This window comes from Nuphar pumila, chromosome 1 (assembly GCF_984573655.1).
Source record: "Nuphar pumila chromosome 1, dmNupPumi1.hap1.1, whole genome shotgun sequence".
NCBI lineage: Eukaryota > Viridiplantae > Streptophyta > Magnoliopsida > Nymphaeales > Nymphaeaceae > Nuphar > Nuphar pumila.
In genome coordinates this window covers 130,226,436-130,242,778 of record NC_143249.1, presented here as the reverse complement: position 1 = coordinate 130,242,778, position 16,343 = coordinate 130,226,436, and the positions used below count along the sequence as shown (strand labels likewise).

General features: G+C 40.2%; 1 protein-coding gene across 1 annotated transcript in view; it reads left to right on the top strand.

The window, feature by feature from the left end:
- LOC149849160 (DNAse I-like superfamily protein) overlaps positions 1-16,343 on the top strand; it is a 44,263-nt gene that overhangs the window by 2,694 nt on the left and 25,226 nt on the right. Inside the window, exons 3-5 of the mRNA XM_090013474.1 lie at positions 8,076-8,158; positions 8,309-8,411; positions 8,522-8,735. Coding sequence (XP_089869600.1) covers positions 8,076-8,158; positions 8,309-8,411; positions 8,522-8,735 — 400 coding nt within the window. The remainder of the gene's footprint in view (positions 1-8,075; positions 8,159-8,308; positions 8,412-8,521; positions 8,736-16,343) is intronic.

Genomic DNA, 16,343 nt, shown 5'->3' with positions numbered 1-16,343 from the left:
AAATATACTCTAGAAGATCCAACCAAAGTCCGGGCCATTTGGGTCCAAAGGGATCTCAAGGGTAAAAATGTCATTTCATACATATCTATTTTCTGATATTTTTGTTCTATGCATCTCAAAAATTTCATTTTGATGTATGGTTCCAATTTTGTGATGTTTTTTGGAAACATACATAAAAACATTTGTAATTTTATTTTATTTTTTAGGTGCCGGATCTTACATATCTGGATAGTTCTAGTGCCCTGTAGGATTTGTTTTGTGGCACTAGAGGATGTATGGGGTTAATTGGGTAGATTTTGATTTTTTGTGTTTGGGTCTAGATCTGGATCCCAAGCCCGGATAAAGGAGGAGGGTTGCGGTAGGCCTGTGACAGCCAGCATAAAAACTTAGTCATACCCTATGAATATGAACCAATATGAGAATTTCGTTGGGGCGTTCCCTACTGAGCGACGCACTGTACTCTATAGGCCCGGGGGCAGTGATAAATGGGCAAGGGTTGCTAGGTCGTCGCCCGGAAGCGACGCGTCACACCAGCGCCTGGGTGTGGTGTCAAATAGGCAAGGGTTCCCTCACTTTGTTGGACGGGTGGGGGTAAAGAAGTTAGTCCAAGACCATAAAATTAGGTTAGCCACTTGGAACATAGGATCTTTAACTGGTAAGTTGGTAGAGTTAGTAGAAGTTATGTGTAGGAGAAAGATTGATATTTTATGTCTACAATAGTCCAAATGGGTAGGTGAGAAAGCAAAAGTGATTGAACCTTGGGGATATAAGATTTGGTATACAGGAATAAATAGGAATAAGAATGAAGTAGGGATTGTTATGAGTCGTGAGTTTATAGATAATGTAGTTGAGGTCCGTAGGAAGGGTGATAGGATTTTACTTATTAAATTAATATTAGGTACGGATATTATTAATATTATTAGTGTTTATGCACCTCAAGTAGGTTTAGATGATTCCATTAAGCGTCAATTTTGGGAAGATTTAGATGGAGTAGTACAAGGGATATCTTATGGAGAAAGGCTTTTCATCGGCGGTGACCTTAATGGGCATGTAGGTATTAGTAGGGATGGATTTGAGAGTATCCATGGAGGCTATGGTATAGGAGAAAGAAACAAAAGTGGAGAAAGGATTTTAAATTTTGGTTTGTCCTATGATATGATCTTAGCAAACACTTGGTTTAGGAAGAGGGAGTCTCACCTAGTAACATTTAAAAGTGGGGTTAATACTAGTCAGATAGATTTTTTCCTACTTAGAAAGAGAGATAGGGGTTGTTGCATCGATTGTAAGGTTATACCGGGAGAAAGTGTAGCTACACAACATAGAGTCTTAATTTTAGATCTTAGAATTAGACAATGCCGCAAAAGGGATAGACATAGGATAGATTCTAGAATTAAGTTGTGGGCACTGAAAGGAGCTAAACAAGGAATGTTTGTAGAGCGGGTAGTTAAGGAAGTTGATTGGTGTCTCGAGGAGGATTCAGAATCTATGTGGAATAAGATAGCGGGTGGCATGAGAAAGGTGACTAAGGAGGTATTGGGTGAGTCTAAAGGCGGTGCACCGCTAGGTAAGGATACATCGTGATGGAACGAGGATGTCAAATTAGCTATTAAGGTTAAAAGAGAGTGTTATAGATATCTAAGTAAAAGTCGTGATAATGAGAATTTGGAGAAGTATATGATAGCAAAGAAGGAAGCTAAAAAAGTAGTTCAGAACGCGAGGGATAAGGTATATAAGGAGGTTTATGACAAGTTGGATACCAAAGAAGGCGAGAAAGATATTTGTAGGCTTGCAAAGATGAGAGATAGGAAATCGAGGGATCTGGGTATGGTTAGATGTATCAAAGATGAAACACAAAGCGTTTTAGTCAAAGATGAGGAGATTAAGGAGAGATGGAAAGATTATTTTGATAAGCTATTTAATGAAAATAATGCTCAGGATCTTGGAGACTTTTTCATTCCTTTTCATGAGATGAATCGTGACTTCATACGCAAGATTCAAAAGAAAGAAATTGCAGAAGCTTTGAAGAAAATGAAATCAAGAAGGGCAGTTGACCCAGATGGTATACCTATCGAGGCTTGGAAATGCTTGGGAGAGAAATGTTTAGAATGGTTGACAAATCTTTTTAACAAGATTTGGCGAACAAATAAGATGCCTAATGAGTGGAGGAAGAGTACTTTGGTGCCTCTATATAAGAATAAGGGTGATATACAAGATTGCACAAACTATCATGGTATAAAACTCATGAGTCATACTATGAAACTTTGGGAGAGGGTGATTGAGTCTAGGTTGAGGAAGATTGTCATGATATCGGAGAATCAATTTGGTTTTATGCCTGGAAGATCAACTATGGAAGCTATACATTTTCTTAGACAACTTATTGAGAGAAATAGAGAGAGGAACAAAGTTTTGCATATGGTTTTTATTGATTTGGAGAAGGCTTACGATAGAGTACCTAGGGACGTTCTCTGGTGGACAATGATGAAGAAAGGTGTTTCTCTCAAGTACATTAGTATAATTAAAGATACGTATGAAGGAGTAGTAACCAATGTCTGCACTTGTGGAGGGGTAACAACCAATTTTCCTATAACGGTTGGGTTACATCAAGGATCTGCTTTAAGCCCTTTCCTATTTGCTATAGTGATGGATGAGCTTACGAGATCAATTCAAGAAAATGTGCCGTGGTGTATGTTGTTTGCTGATGATATTGTTTTGATTGATGAGTCTAGAGCTGGGGTTAATGCTAAGTTAGAATTATGGAGACAGACATTGGAAGCATGAGGTTTTAAGTTGAGTAAGAGTAAGACAGAATACATGGAATGTCGATTTAGTAAGCAACGAAGTAGTGATGGGAGTGTAGTGAAGCTTGGTGAGCAAGAAATACCGGTGGATGATTCTTTCAAATATTTGGGATCTATCATTCAAAAGTATGGAGAAATTGATGGAGATGTAAATCATAGGATAAAGGTTGGGTGGATGAAATGGAAGAGTGCAACTGGAGTGTTGTGCGATCGTAGAATGCCATTGCGGTTGAAGGGAAAGTTTTATAGGATGACTATTAGGCCCGCTTTACTATATAGTACGGAATGTTGGGATGCCAAGAGACATCATATTCAAAAAATGAGTGTAGCTGAGATGCGTATGCTGAGATGGATGTGTGGAAATACAATAAAAGATAAGATTCGGAACGAGGAGATACGTAAGAAGGTAGGCGTTGCACCCATTGAAAATAAGATGAGAGAGAATCGTTTACGGTGGTTTGGACATATTCGACGAAGGCCTAATGATGCTCCAGTTAGAAGGATGGAGAAATGGGAAAATATATTAGTTAAAAGAGGTCGAGGTAGGCCTAGGAAGACATGGATGGAGGTGATAGGAAAGGATATGAATGCTTTGAACCTCACTGAGGACATGGCATTGGATAGAAATGAATGGAGGAGAAGGATTCATGTGGAGGACCCAGAATGATTTTCTTTGTTGGTTCATATCGCCGACCCCAATTGTTTTGGGATGAAGGCATTGTTGTTGTTGTGTCTAGATCTGGATCCGTTTTGGTTTGTAGACCCACATCACTCATGGCCTCTTGTGTTTGGGCAGTCAAGAGGTCCGATGAGGAGCCCACATTCGAATTTGGGTCTGTCATTGGCCTCTTGGAAGGGGACCTTCCAAGAGTCCAATGAGCGCCCATATGCACTTATTACCTTGGAGAAGGGCCCTTTTGCCCTTTTTCTGAAAAATGGTGGATGATGGCTGGACTCTCTCTTGGAGAAGAGAACTTGTGAGCATAGTGAATCTGGTGTGAGATTATTGAGCTTGTGGAGGTTGAAACCGTGAGAGCTGTGAAATCTTGTGGATCTTGTGAACAAGCTTGTGACAGCGTGAACTTGTGGCTGTGAGTGGTTCGAGCGTGAAGGCCTGAACGGTGGTGCATGAACTCAATTGACCCTGCGGTTGGTGGAGCTGGTGTTGGGCGTGGACCCTTGACACCCATTTAGTACTAGACGACTAGCGCTGGGCGTGAATTTGCATCTGCTGGATGCCATCCATTGGAGCTGCTGAACTCCATTGCGTGCTGTTGTTCGTGGTTCCAGTTGACAGTGGTGCTGCGGATTGATTTGAATCTGAACCCCCGGCAGTAACAGTTCTTTTATCGATTGCTGATCATCTGTGTTTTTCTTTGTTCTTGAGATTTTAACCTGTGCTGAGACGGACAACAACCTGTTTGTGATTCTCAATCTGTCCGTGATTTTCTGTGCTGATATATTTCCTGTGGACTGAACATTGCGCATGAGTTGGATTTTAATCTGTGTGATTAAAATATATCTGTTAATGTTGTGGTAAACAAAAAAAAATGGGTGAACGCTGTTTAATTTTTCCTGTGACTCAAGTCTGATTCAACCTATGTCACAGGGATTCGGCTAGCAGGGTGCCGCACCCGCGTCGACGCGACTCGACGCGGGTGCGGGTGCAGCACCGGGTGCGGTCAACCCGATCCTAGGTGCGTTGACCGCACCCAGGATCATTTACGTCCATTTTTTTTTGGATTTAAAAAAAAAAAAAAATTTGCCCTATGAAATGGGCTGCGGAATTTAAAAAAAAATAAATTCTGCTAACAGCTGCTGCTGCTTCTGCCTTTTCAATCCTGATCCTTCTTTTTTGTAAAGGATTTTCTCTCTCCATAATAAATGATAATGATGGTGGTAGCCTTGCTGATCCTTCTTTTTCGTAAAGGATTTTCTCTCTCCATAATAAATGATAATGATGGTGGTAGCCTTGCTGATCCTTCTTTTTCGTAAAGGATTTTCTCTCTTCATAATAAATGATAATGATGGTGGTAGCCTTGCTGGCTATTAGTATTAACTGTTCTCCTGACGAGATGGGTGCGCTATCGTGCAGCTGTATATAAAATGAAATTTGAAAAAACCCGCGTCGGGGGAACCCCCGGACGCCCTTATATATATATTACATTTTTGCCCCTGCCGCACCCCCGCACCCGGGTTTTTTGGAAGTGCCGAATCCCCGCACCCGCACCCGCACCCATGTGACATAGGATTCAACCAAAGAAAGCTGTACTTGCTTGTTGAAATCAATGTCAAACGATTGTTGTTGGGCTATACCCTTTCTGAATCGTGTTAAGTGGAAATCTGCTCTAACTTGTCCTTGAACTGAATTTCGTGGACTGTTTTTTTTTTTGGGTTTTTCTGAAATCATATCTGCAAATTGCTTCAGGTTAATTGCGAACAACAAGTTGCCCTACTTGGTTTTTCATTTCTGAAAATCAGTGTCACAGAGAAAATGCTGGTAGCGTTTCCCTGGATATCGCTGCCTTCATTCACAACTCATCATCCGAGCTGCCCCTGAATCTGGTGCGCTTTTGTATGCTGCATATCCAGTCTGACTGATTTGATTTGACACCTCTGGTTGGTGTCAATAACTGAACGACTTTCGTCAAACTGACGTGCAAATACAAAACTGATTGCCGTATTAGTTCCTTTGTGTGCTTAGTGACTGCAAGTGTTGTTCAACGTATTTATTTAGATCGTCATTGAAGTGTCAATCTATTTGTGATATTGGAGTTTGGTGGAAGTTGGGAAAACAGAATATTATAGTGTTCTGACTGCAGGTCGCATTCGATAATATATATATATATATATTTTCAAAATTGACACCTTGTTGTAAAGTCCAGATTGCTTCCGTTTTAGAAACTTAAAGTGTAGGTGCGCTTGTGAACCGACTCCTATAGTCGGTTTTATCACTAAACCCCCTAAGAAAAGTTTCCAACTGTGTAGCTTCAATAAAGAATGATTTAATTGTAGACATTTATGAGAGAAACTTCTCCATCTTTGCTTTTGTGCAACATCTCTTTCTCATTATTATCTTATCCCCTTCTTTTCAAACTAAATCAACATTCCTTGCAAATCCGTGAAGATTCAAGAGCTGAATTGGAAATAGCACCTCTAGGAAACCAGTTCTGTACAGCTGTTTTATGTCTTCATTAGTAAATCTGGTGTACTCATAGGTATTTGCAAGAGTGACCTCTCCATCTTTGCCTTTGTGCGACACCTCTTTCTCATTATTATCTCATCCCCTTCTTTTCAAACTAGATCGACAGTCCTTGCAAAGACATGAAAATTTGACAGCTGAACTGAAAAATAGCACCTTTATGAAACCAGTTTTTTACAACTGTTTATATCTTCATTACAAGTTTTCCTGTTCTTTTTTTATACTGAGCTTTCTGTAAACCAAGGTGATTAATTTTATTAAAGATATGAAAAATATATCAAAACCAAATCCAAAATGGTGGATATTGTGAACCTCTTTTAGTTGAGCATGTAAGGGAGGAGGTCAGACAATTTTTTTTATTTTTGACCTCCTTCCTGAGGCATTTTCCTGTTTATTTTATGAGATCATGTACCTTTCCTGTATGTCTTACACTACAAAGCACCATCATATCATCAGAAAATATATTACAGGAGGATCTTTCAAAGCTTCCCTAATGTTTTTCCTAATAATTAATCTGAATTTTCACTATAAATCTCAGCCGAGAACACAGCACAGAACATGCATATCAGTCTGAGCTCTCTGCCTAGGGGTAAGTAACCCAACATTGCCTTAACAAGCACCAGAACATTAAACTATGGAGTTCCTTTGATAGTGAAACACCCAAGTGATCTACTAAAAAAGATTCAGCTGTTCTTCTGGTAAGGTTTTCTATCCAATTTCTCATATTATTCCGCCTTTCATCATCAATTGTATACAATGCCTCATGGATTTGTAGCTTGCCTTTTTGACTTCCTTTTTTTTCCATTTTATCCTTTTTTGGGGGTGAACAATCAGTCCATTAAAAAGTAACATATTTAATTTGCATTTGGCACAGTTGAAAGTTTATCATTCCAGATCTTTCTATGACCATCTCTACAGATACTGCTCTAACAGCTAGGGAAATAAGTTCATCTCTTTGTACATATCAAACATAAAGAGAATCCATAAATTTACAATTCAAGATTCTTCGTTGGCTTTCGCCTTCAATAATATGACCAACTCTCAGCACTATGTCTCTCCTTCAGGTCTCTAGAATGACCTTGCAGTCCTTACCAAAAAGACTGATGTCTTGGTCCACAACATCCATTAAATTCTGCTTAAATCTCATTCAATGGCCACCTTGTGAGATGAAACCATATGACTGTTCTCTTATTGCAAGTCCAATGTCCATTATTCTATATCACTGTCGCCGATATTGCCGATATTTTGAAAATGTTGTGATAATATCGGTAATTTAAGGTTAGCTGACATTATTGGCAATATGTCATGATATTTACAAAATATCGCCATAATTAAAAATATTGTGATACTATCACAATAATATCATGATATTTGGTGATATTTTTGGAAAAATCTTATTTTTTATATTTTAATCCTACTTTTTCTATTTTTTATTTTATATTTTAAAACCTTTTAAAACTTGTTTCTTTATATTTTTGCAATAAAAATAATAAAATTTTTATTATTTTCTTATCTTTTTTGTTATAACTTATATTTTTCAATTTTTTTAACTTCATTTTTCCGAGAAAAACCACTTTTTGGGAAAAACCTCGCCGAGAAATTGCCTTGAGCAATACAGGTGACTATGTTCTATATATAGATTGTAGATGCTTACTGGTGTTCATAGGTGATACTTTTACCAAATCAACTTATGAAGGACAAACAGCTCACCAGTGTTGTCTCTTCAACTTCTAGTTTGACCACCTATGGGCCTTATATCATTAACTTGGCTCTATTTTCAATATCTGTGCCTGGTGCTACAAAGTCTAGATTACCACTGGTACAGTTGCTTATGAATTTTAATCACATGAAAAATATTGAATAGCATGTTTTAGTAAGAACCCCAAGTCCCCAACTCATGTTCTTGCATTTCATTGAAGCTGATTACTACATACATAAGGTTTGATTCAATGGATTAAAAGTTGCTATATATTGCTTAGTATTATGTTTGCCTTCCTTGATCATGATCAATTGAGAGAGATCATGTAATTGCTGATTCAAAATGAGAATATTCACTGATCTTTTAAATTTTCAAGGTTATGAACAATTTGGAATATCAAGGAAAGGATCACAAGACATCACAGATCAGTACTGCACCATCTTTTATGATAAAGAGAAGGTACTGAGTTGTCCTATTTCTGCATGAGTTATTGCTCATATTTTTTGTTTCAGGATCTCATAGTGAGCTTGCTATTACAAGCGAACGACCATAAACCCCTTGTTACTGTGACTCTTTCCTAAGCAGTACTGTCTTCTTCTTTTACTGAAGGTGGAGCTTTTAGATGGTGGAACATTTTGGCTGTCTGAGTCACCTTCTGTTCCTGGAAGCATATCATGGGGATCTGAAGTTCCATGCATTGCAACATGGGCGATATCCTTTTGTCTTGCTGCATCCACATATATTACTCTGTACTTTGACATGGTCTGGTCATACAGCCTGCAACTTATGATAACTTATTTCTTTGACATTTATTTTTCCACACATTTCAACTCAAAAGAGTTGAGCCTCCTGGATTCAGTTTCCAGATTGTAAACACAAATATGGATGAATTCAGCCCTCGAGCTCGTAGACGGAGTGCTTTGCTTACATGGCAACACCTTGCATCTCTCCCTCCTAACTTGCCAGTTCTATACTGTGGTGGATTCAACACACAAAAGGAATCAACAACTGGGCGATTTCTGCTGGGAAGATCAAGGTAGTCCTTGGCCATCAAGCCCCAGCACTACATTTAATTATCCTCATGATCTCATAGTTACTTTTTGAACTCTTGGTGATATTCTATTCATTCAGAGGGCTGATAGCAACAACCATTTCATTGGAATTCTGTCTTGAATGTGTTATTTTCAGCTTTATATGAACTATAGGGTAGATAACTGTTTTCCCTAAAAACAAGGTTGATAATTATGATGGCTCAAGAAGTTACTATCTTTAAAGTTGTTTTAGGTAACATATGGCCATTGATTATCAGCACAAGCTAGATGTATGGAAACAAGATTTAAAATTTGCAATACATGATGATCTTATACTTCACGTACTTTGTTGATTGTGTTAGAAATTTATATGCAGTTAAAAACATTAAAAATTAATGTTCAACCTGGAGCCATAATGAATGCCTTGATATTTTGGTCTGTTTCACTCTCCTTAAGAGGAGAAACTGAAAGCTTTTAGTCTATGTAACAACTAACATGGACATTTTTAAAAGGGCAACGCACCGTGTCGCACCCGCACTGATGTGGGTGCGACGGTTTCCTTTGTATCAAGTGAAGTCAACCACACTGAGGTCTATTTTATCCGAAAGTGGATTGGGTTAACCCTAACCAAGTCCAGTTTTATCTATATTATATAGATAAATACATAACATACACACACACACACACACACACACACACACACATATATATATATATATAGTGATTGGTAGCTGCTCAATCCATAGGTGTTCAACCCGAGCTCAAGCACGCTGACCATCCATCGCGCGCGTGATGGACGGTCAGCACACAAAAACAAAAAAAATCATGCAAAAATCCAAAAACGGGCAAAAAGAGCACTTTACCGGTGCTTAGAAACACTGCTAAAAGCAAAAAACTAGAATGCTGTGTGTCCCTGCTTGGCTTTTAGCGGCATTTCAAAGCGCCGCTAAAGGGTAAAAAAAGTGTGTTTTTTGTGCATTTTTTGCTCACTTTTTTAGCGCTGACCATCCATTGCACGCGCGATGGACAGTCAGCGTGATTGAGTGCGGGTTGAGCACCTATGGATTGAGCAGCTACCAATTTCTCTCTCTCTCTCTCTCTCTCTATATATATATATATATACCTTCACACGGCATTGCTCCGCTAGACTTTCGCCCATTGCGGAAAATTCCCCAATGTTGCCTCCTGAAGGAGTCTGGGCCGTGTCTCTGTCTCAGTGTAGCTGATCATCCTCTCGGACCAGCTACTGATCATCGCCTTGGTAAGCTATTGACTCACCAACTAGCTAATCAGACGCAAGCCCCTCCTCGGTTGGATTCCTCCTTTTGCTCCTCAGCCTATGGGGTATTAGCAGCTGTTTCCAGCTGTTGTCCTCCTCCCAATGGCAGGTTTTTACGTGTTACTCACCTGTCCCATTGGAAACACCACTTCCTGTCCGACTCTCTCTCTCTCTCTCCTTATATATATATATATATATATATATATGCACCCCGCACCCATCTTTTTTGAAATTGGCATGCCGCACTCTCTGCACCTGCATCTATGTGACGTAGCTTTTAGTAGAATTATCAGGAATCAGGTTCAGCAACAGTGTTACCGCTGCTCATCTGACACACTAGAAGTATTCTGTGATACTAAAGTGAAAATTCACGTTAATGGATATTACCTCTAATTCCTTGGTCAGGTTTTAGTTTACCACCATAAGGCTTCTGTATGTCTGGGCCCCTGATGTGTGGTTATGTCAGTAAATGTGCCTGTGTGTGTGTGTGTGAGAGAGAGAGAGCGAGAGAGAGAGAGAGAGAGAGAGAGAGAGAGAGAGAGAGAGAGAGAGAGAGAGAGAGAGAGAGAGAGAGAGAGAGAGGCATATTGATTGATGTCTAGCCAATAAAGCAAACCTGGAGATGAAATCTTGATGTAGTATGTGAACACATGCTATGATTTGTCCAAGTTTACTTGTGTGTCTAAGCTGACAGTGCCAGCCTAAAGAGTGCCTCTTCTAGATATCATCTGCTGCAAGAGCTTGTTGCACCAAAACCAGACGAAAGCAAAAACCTGGGTGGAGGGACTGTATGTTATGTAGCACAAAAAGTCTAAGTTTTTCTTTTCCCCTCTTCAGAATATCCTCTACCTTCTCTATCATTCCATGAATATCTAAGATAGATGCTGCTAATTATTTTCTTTCAAACTTTCATGGTATAACTCATAAATTTGATAATCCTATTGTTAGTGCAATTCTGAATTACACAGAACTAAAAATGCTCTTTCTTAATTTTTTGGACATTTTTTTCTTGTAAATAAAATATTATGAAATAATTTTACTAATCATTTTATCCCCATTTTACCTATTAAAATTCAAATTTGATAGGAATACCATTTAGATGCAATGCTATATTTTTCCTCATTGCTAGTTTTTCTTTATCACTAATTCTATCAATCATTCCCTAATTAAATTCTCTCTTACTTTATTTTTCCTTTCTTTGTTTCAAAGGTTACAAGAATATTTTCTTCATCATGTTCGACAAGAACCTTTCCATTTTTCATCTTTTAACACACTTTTGTTCAAATATCAAGCTTTTCTCTCCCTATCCTTGGCTCACTTACGTGTATCTTTTGCACTTTGTATTTGGTATACATTCTGTCATACACATCATATTTGACCTTATGACTTTTTTTCCCTCTTTGTTAGCTGCCTTTATTTATCTAAATCTGTTGTAATTTATATATTTTTCCATTCTTAAAGTATACCTTTATCTTTTACTGATTTTTGAATTTTTCCACTCCAAGTTTTTTTGTTTATTGCATAAAAGCCTCTTTTTTTATTCTGCCTGCTTTATAACTTGCTTGATGTATTGTCATTTGCTTGAAAAGATGATTTGAATGTATCATTCAAACCTACTCCTTTTTTCAACATAATTTCTTTATTTTTTTCTAAGTAGCATCTTAAAAGTTGTCACCTAATGCTTGAGTTTTCTGAATCTCTCTGCTTACCATCTTATTCTTTATGTACCCGTAAATAACTAATAGTCCATGCTGTCTAAAAATATAGTCTCTTAGTATAGCCTTACAATTCTTACATTATTAGTTTTTTTTCATCTCAAAAACAACTTATCTCTTTGTATCAAGTTAGATCCGCTCTTATATGTTGTATCCATCTTTCTTTTGAAAATACACATTGCTATTGTAATATTGAATATGTTTGCTAAGTCAATAATCATTTTTCCTATCTCATTCAATTTAGTTACAATCTCTACTTCGCTTTTTTTTCTGTTTTTCATTTTCTCTTCTACACATTGTATACTCCTCTTCATTGAGTTTACTAGTTTTGTACTCTTTTTTTGGTTAGTGTAACGCCCCAATTTTTGAAACCTTAATTCTAGGGATTTTTTTTTAAAACACTTTTACACGATTTTCAAGAACACAACGAAAACTCTTTTTAAATATGGTTCAAGCGTTGGGCGAGTTATAGATACAACATATACATGTAATACTAGAATAACTAAATCAAAACATAGTTTGCATTAGAATAAATCAAACACTAGTCTCAACCATTATCAGAGTCTACAAGACTTAAACAAATCAAACAATAACAAAATGTATCAATTCCTCTCAAAAGCCTTAAAGAACTGTGACTCCCTTGACGCTACCCCGAGCCTACTGTCATTACCCTTCAGCTTACTCATTACCTGAAATATTATAAGTAGAGACATAAATCCACAGCCTCAGTAGGTAATCACCAAAATACGTGAACGCAAATATTCCAATCATAGAAATAAGCATTGACACATTTTTCAGATAACATTTAAATCATGCAACATAACATATCAGAATTAAGCACAATTTATATCTATATAATTAATCATGCTTGTATTCATATTTCAGAATAAATATGCTACAATGCATTATGGCAATAAAATAATAATTTATCCACAAACTTAAATATTACAATGATTTCATTCTAATTTCTTATGTTTTACCTTTCCTCCTGCTCGAAGGTATACTCTTGGGTTCCTAACTTCGATTCAACCAATCCCATGAGGAGTTTATTATGCTATGTATTTTATTAACCTCATTGAATTGAAGAATCTGCAACCTCACATCGAGGTTCCACTGGAGCGGTCCGTGACCGAGAGAAACTCCTAATGGTCAAGTATGAAATCGATTCTTACTTTGCAGATATTTTGGACATACCACCTAGGACACCTGGTAGTTCGGGATCTCTACGATCGAAGACTGAGGACCAGGGAGATGCCATTGCTCTCCAAAAACCAAACGGTCAACCGGTCATGTGTACCCCCACTCTCTCCAAAGTGGTCCCTAATCCAATAAACCTGGTTTGAATGGGTCATGGGTGCTATTTAATTATTAGGATCATCAATTAAATTACATATGCTCACAGCACACGAACCCGGGCTCAGAAGCCCAATCTCTCCACTGAAGATTCTATTAGTCTGCTTTGACCCATTCAAACACCCACTATTCACACTCTAAGCCTGGCCTCCACGAGACAATTATGTGCATGAATATCTTTTCTGTCCTTGGTGCACTACAGGCACCCATAGGTTCTACCGAACCCAAGCTCACACTCGAGCCACACACGTCCTGATATCACACATCATTATCACCATGTCATATGCCCACATGCATACATAAAAGCTGCAACTACCTGGAATCACGATCATGCTTATACAAGCAAACAACTTGTATAACAATTTACTTTACATTGATCATACCTTATAATATACAATGTTCATTAACATGCATGTTATATGAACGATTATAAATTAAGAATATATGATCATACCTTAAATGTTCATGAACATGCACATCAGATTAAATTTCAATATAAACAACCATAACTGTAATAATAGGAAAAAAAATATTTGAATTGATTTGGGCCGGATCCGAACCCGACCCGAGGCCACCGCCTCTCGCTGTCATTAAAAGACAGCGAGGCAGGTAGGAGGAGGGTTACGAAACCCTCCTCACCTCTCGTTCTCTTTGCACCCTCTCTCTCGCTGGAGACCCCTGTCAACCCGCCGCCACCTGTGACCTCTCTCCGACGCCGCCGTCGACGATCTCCAGGTACGCTCCTCTTCTTCTTTCATCTTTCTTCTTCTTCTTCGTTTCCCCTTCTCCTTTTCCTTTCTTTTTGTCGGCAGGGGGCTCTGCCCCCTGTCGCTTGCAGTGTCGACAAGGGGCTTCGCTCCCCCTGTCCCTCTTGTTTTGCCGGTAGGGAGCGGAGCTCCCTGTGTCGGCCCACCTTTTCGGCTGCCCCTGCCTCTTTGTGGGTCTTCCGGCAGGGGACAAAGCCCCCTGCCTTCTGCTGTTTCTTGGCAGGGGGTTCTACCCCCTGCCTCCTGTGGTTTTTCGGCAGGGGGCTTTGCCCCCATGCCCCCATCTTGTTCCTGGCAGGGGGCTTCACCCCTTTGCCTTGTGTTTTTCGGCAAGGGCCGAAGCCCCCTTGCCATTGGTTTGTCTTCGACAGGGAGCTTCGCCTCCTCTGCCTTATGTTTTTCGGCAGGGGGCTTCGCCTCCCTGCCTTCTTATGCTCCCCGGCAGGGGAGAAGCCCCCCTTGCCTTCTGGATTCTGGGCAGGGGGCGAAGCCCCCTGCATCTCCTTTGTTTGCAGGCAGGGGGCGTCACCCCCCTGCCTTGATCTAGTGGCCGGCAGGGGAAGAGCCCCTGCCTGTCTCGTTTCCAGCAGGGGGCTGCGCCCCCTGTCCTATTTCAGGTTGAGGCAGGTTCGGCAGGGAGCCTCTGCTCCCTCCCCTGCCTTTTCTGTCCTAGCATGCATGGAGCATGAGCCCTCTGCCTCTGTGGCTTTTTGTCGGCAAGGGTGAGGCCCCTACCTCCTGCACCCTTGCAGGCAGGGTGCAATGCCTTTGCCCGTGCCTCTACATCTTTGGTGTCTAGGAGCAAGCCTCCCTGCCTCTGGCACCCTGGTCAGCAGAGTGCAGAGTTCTTACCTCTGCAGCCTGCAGGCAGGAAGCCTTGCTGCCTCTGTTGCTCTTCTGCATTCTGCAGGGAGTTGAGCTCCCTGCCTACCCTCGTATCGGGGTCCGATACTGCTGCAGGTCTTACCGGACCCACTTCTCATTTGTATTTTGGCATACTAACCTTTTTAGCATCACAGGTTGAACGGTGGATCCTGCTCGCCCTTCGTGGCTTGAGCTCGTGCTTACCTACGCCGCTGGCATACGAGGACCGCAACCCCTCAAGGTAGGGGAAGATTGCACAGAAGACTTGGACAATTGAATTGAGTTCAATTAACTAAAAAGGATAATTAAATAAATACATATATGGATATATATATCATATATATTTATACGAGTACACATTTAACTCAAGGACGCAGTTTCGCGATCTTTATCTTTTACTTTGCTGTCGCGCATCACGCAAAGGTTTTGCGTTGCACTCCTGCTTACAGTCCTTTACTTTGCCGTCGCGCATCGCGCAAAGGTTTTGCGTTGCACTCCTGCTTACGGTCCTTTACTTTGCCATTGCGCTTTGCGCCCATGCTTTTGCTTTTGCTTTTGCATATGTGTTACTGCCTTGCTATTGCAGATGACGCTCAGGTTTTCGCTCATTGCATACGCGTTTGAGGCATTCTCGTGGAGGATGCAAGAGACATCTACCACACTCCCTCTTGCGACAAGAGTTCGGTCGAGAGCAAGCGATACATCCTCGTCTAAGGAGAAGGATACTTTGCAAGGATCTTGGCTCTTCGTGTACGCAGTCCTTTCGTGTACACAGTCCTGTAGAGTCGACTTGAGATTTTAGGGAGCTGCGCAAAAGCATCAAAGACTGCCCAAATCGAAGCATTTGGAAGGAGGTGATTGGCTGGTTCTGTTGAGAAACTCTATCCCGTCTATCGAGGCCGGTATCGAGTCATGTAGATACCCCGATAACGGATGAGATTCGAGATAATCACATGCCAAATGTTGGCACAAGCTGCTGGCTATTTCAAAAGACAAAGAATGTCAAAGTATAGTTTGAGAAGCGTTACATCTTTGTGAAACACTCCTGTTGAGGTTTCTATTGAGGAACTATACCCCCTTCATCCTAGAGCACTTGTAGTCGTGCACTACACGCTAGTACTGCGATGATTGGATGAGATGGTCGTGCGACCTCGAATAATGCTAAATGCACAATGAAATGACCTCACATTCGCCTTCACAGGCAAGATGCTCGAGTGGTTTAAAGACCACAACATAGAATGAGTCGTTAGTTAAGCAACCCCCTAACAGACTCATTCGCTTCTTGTTGTCTGTCAAGAGAGAGGACAGAGTGGTACAAAACTCCAATGGACAAGTTGTTAACAACTACTCTACGGGCAATGATCCGGCCTCCCCAGTCATTCAAGTTAGGGTAAAGGGGCTACAATAGTTAGCTCAACACTTCTGCAGAAGTTGGATGCATCCGTGGCACTGCTTATCAGCCTTTGGGGAATCCTTTCTCGGCTAAAGCTATCCTTTTAGGAGCGGACTCAACTAGCTATTCGGGTTATTGAAAATACATAGAATAACAGACGCCCGAACTAGTCTCAGTTGTTTCTACGTTTTGCCTGCGCGTACCCGCAGGCCAGTAATATCGAAACATAAAGTCTGTTCACA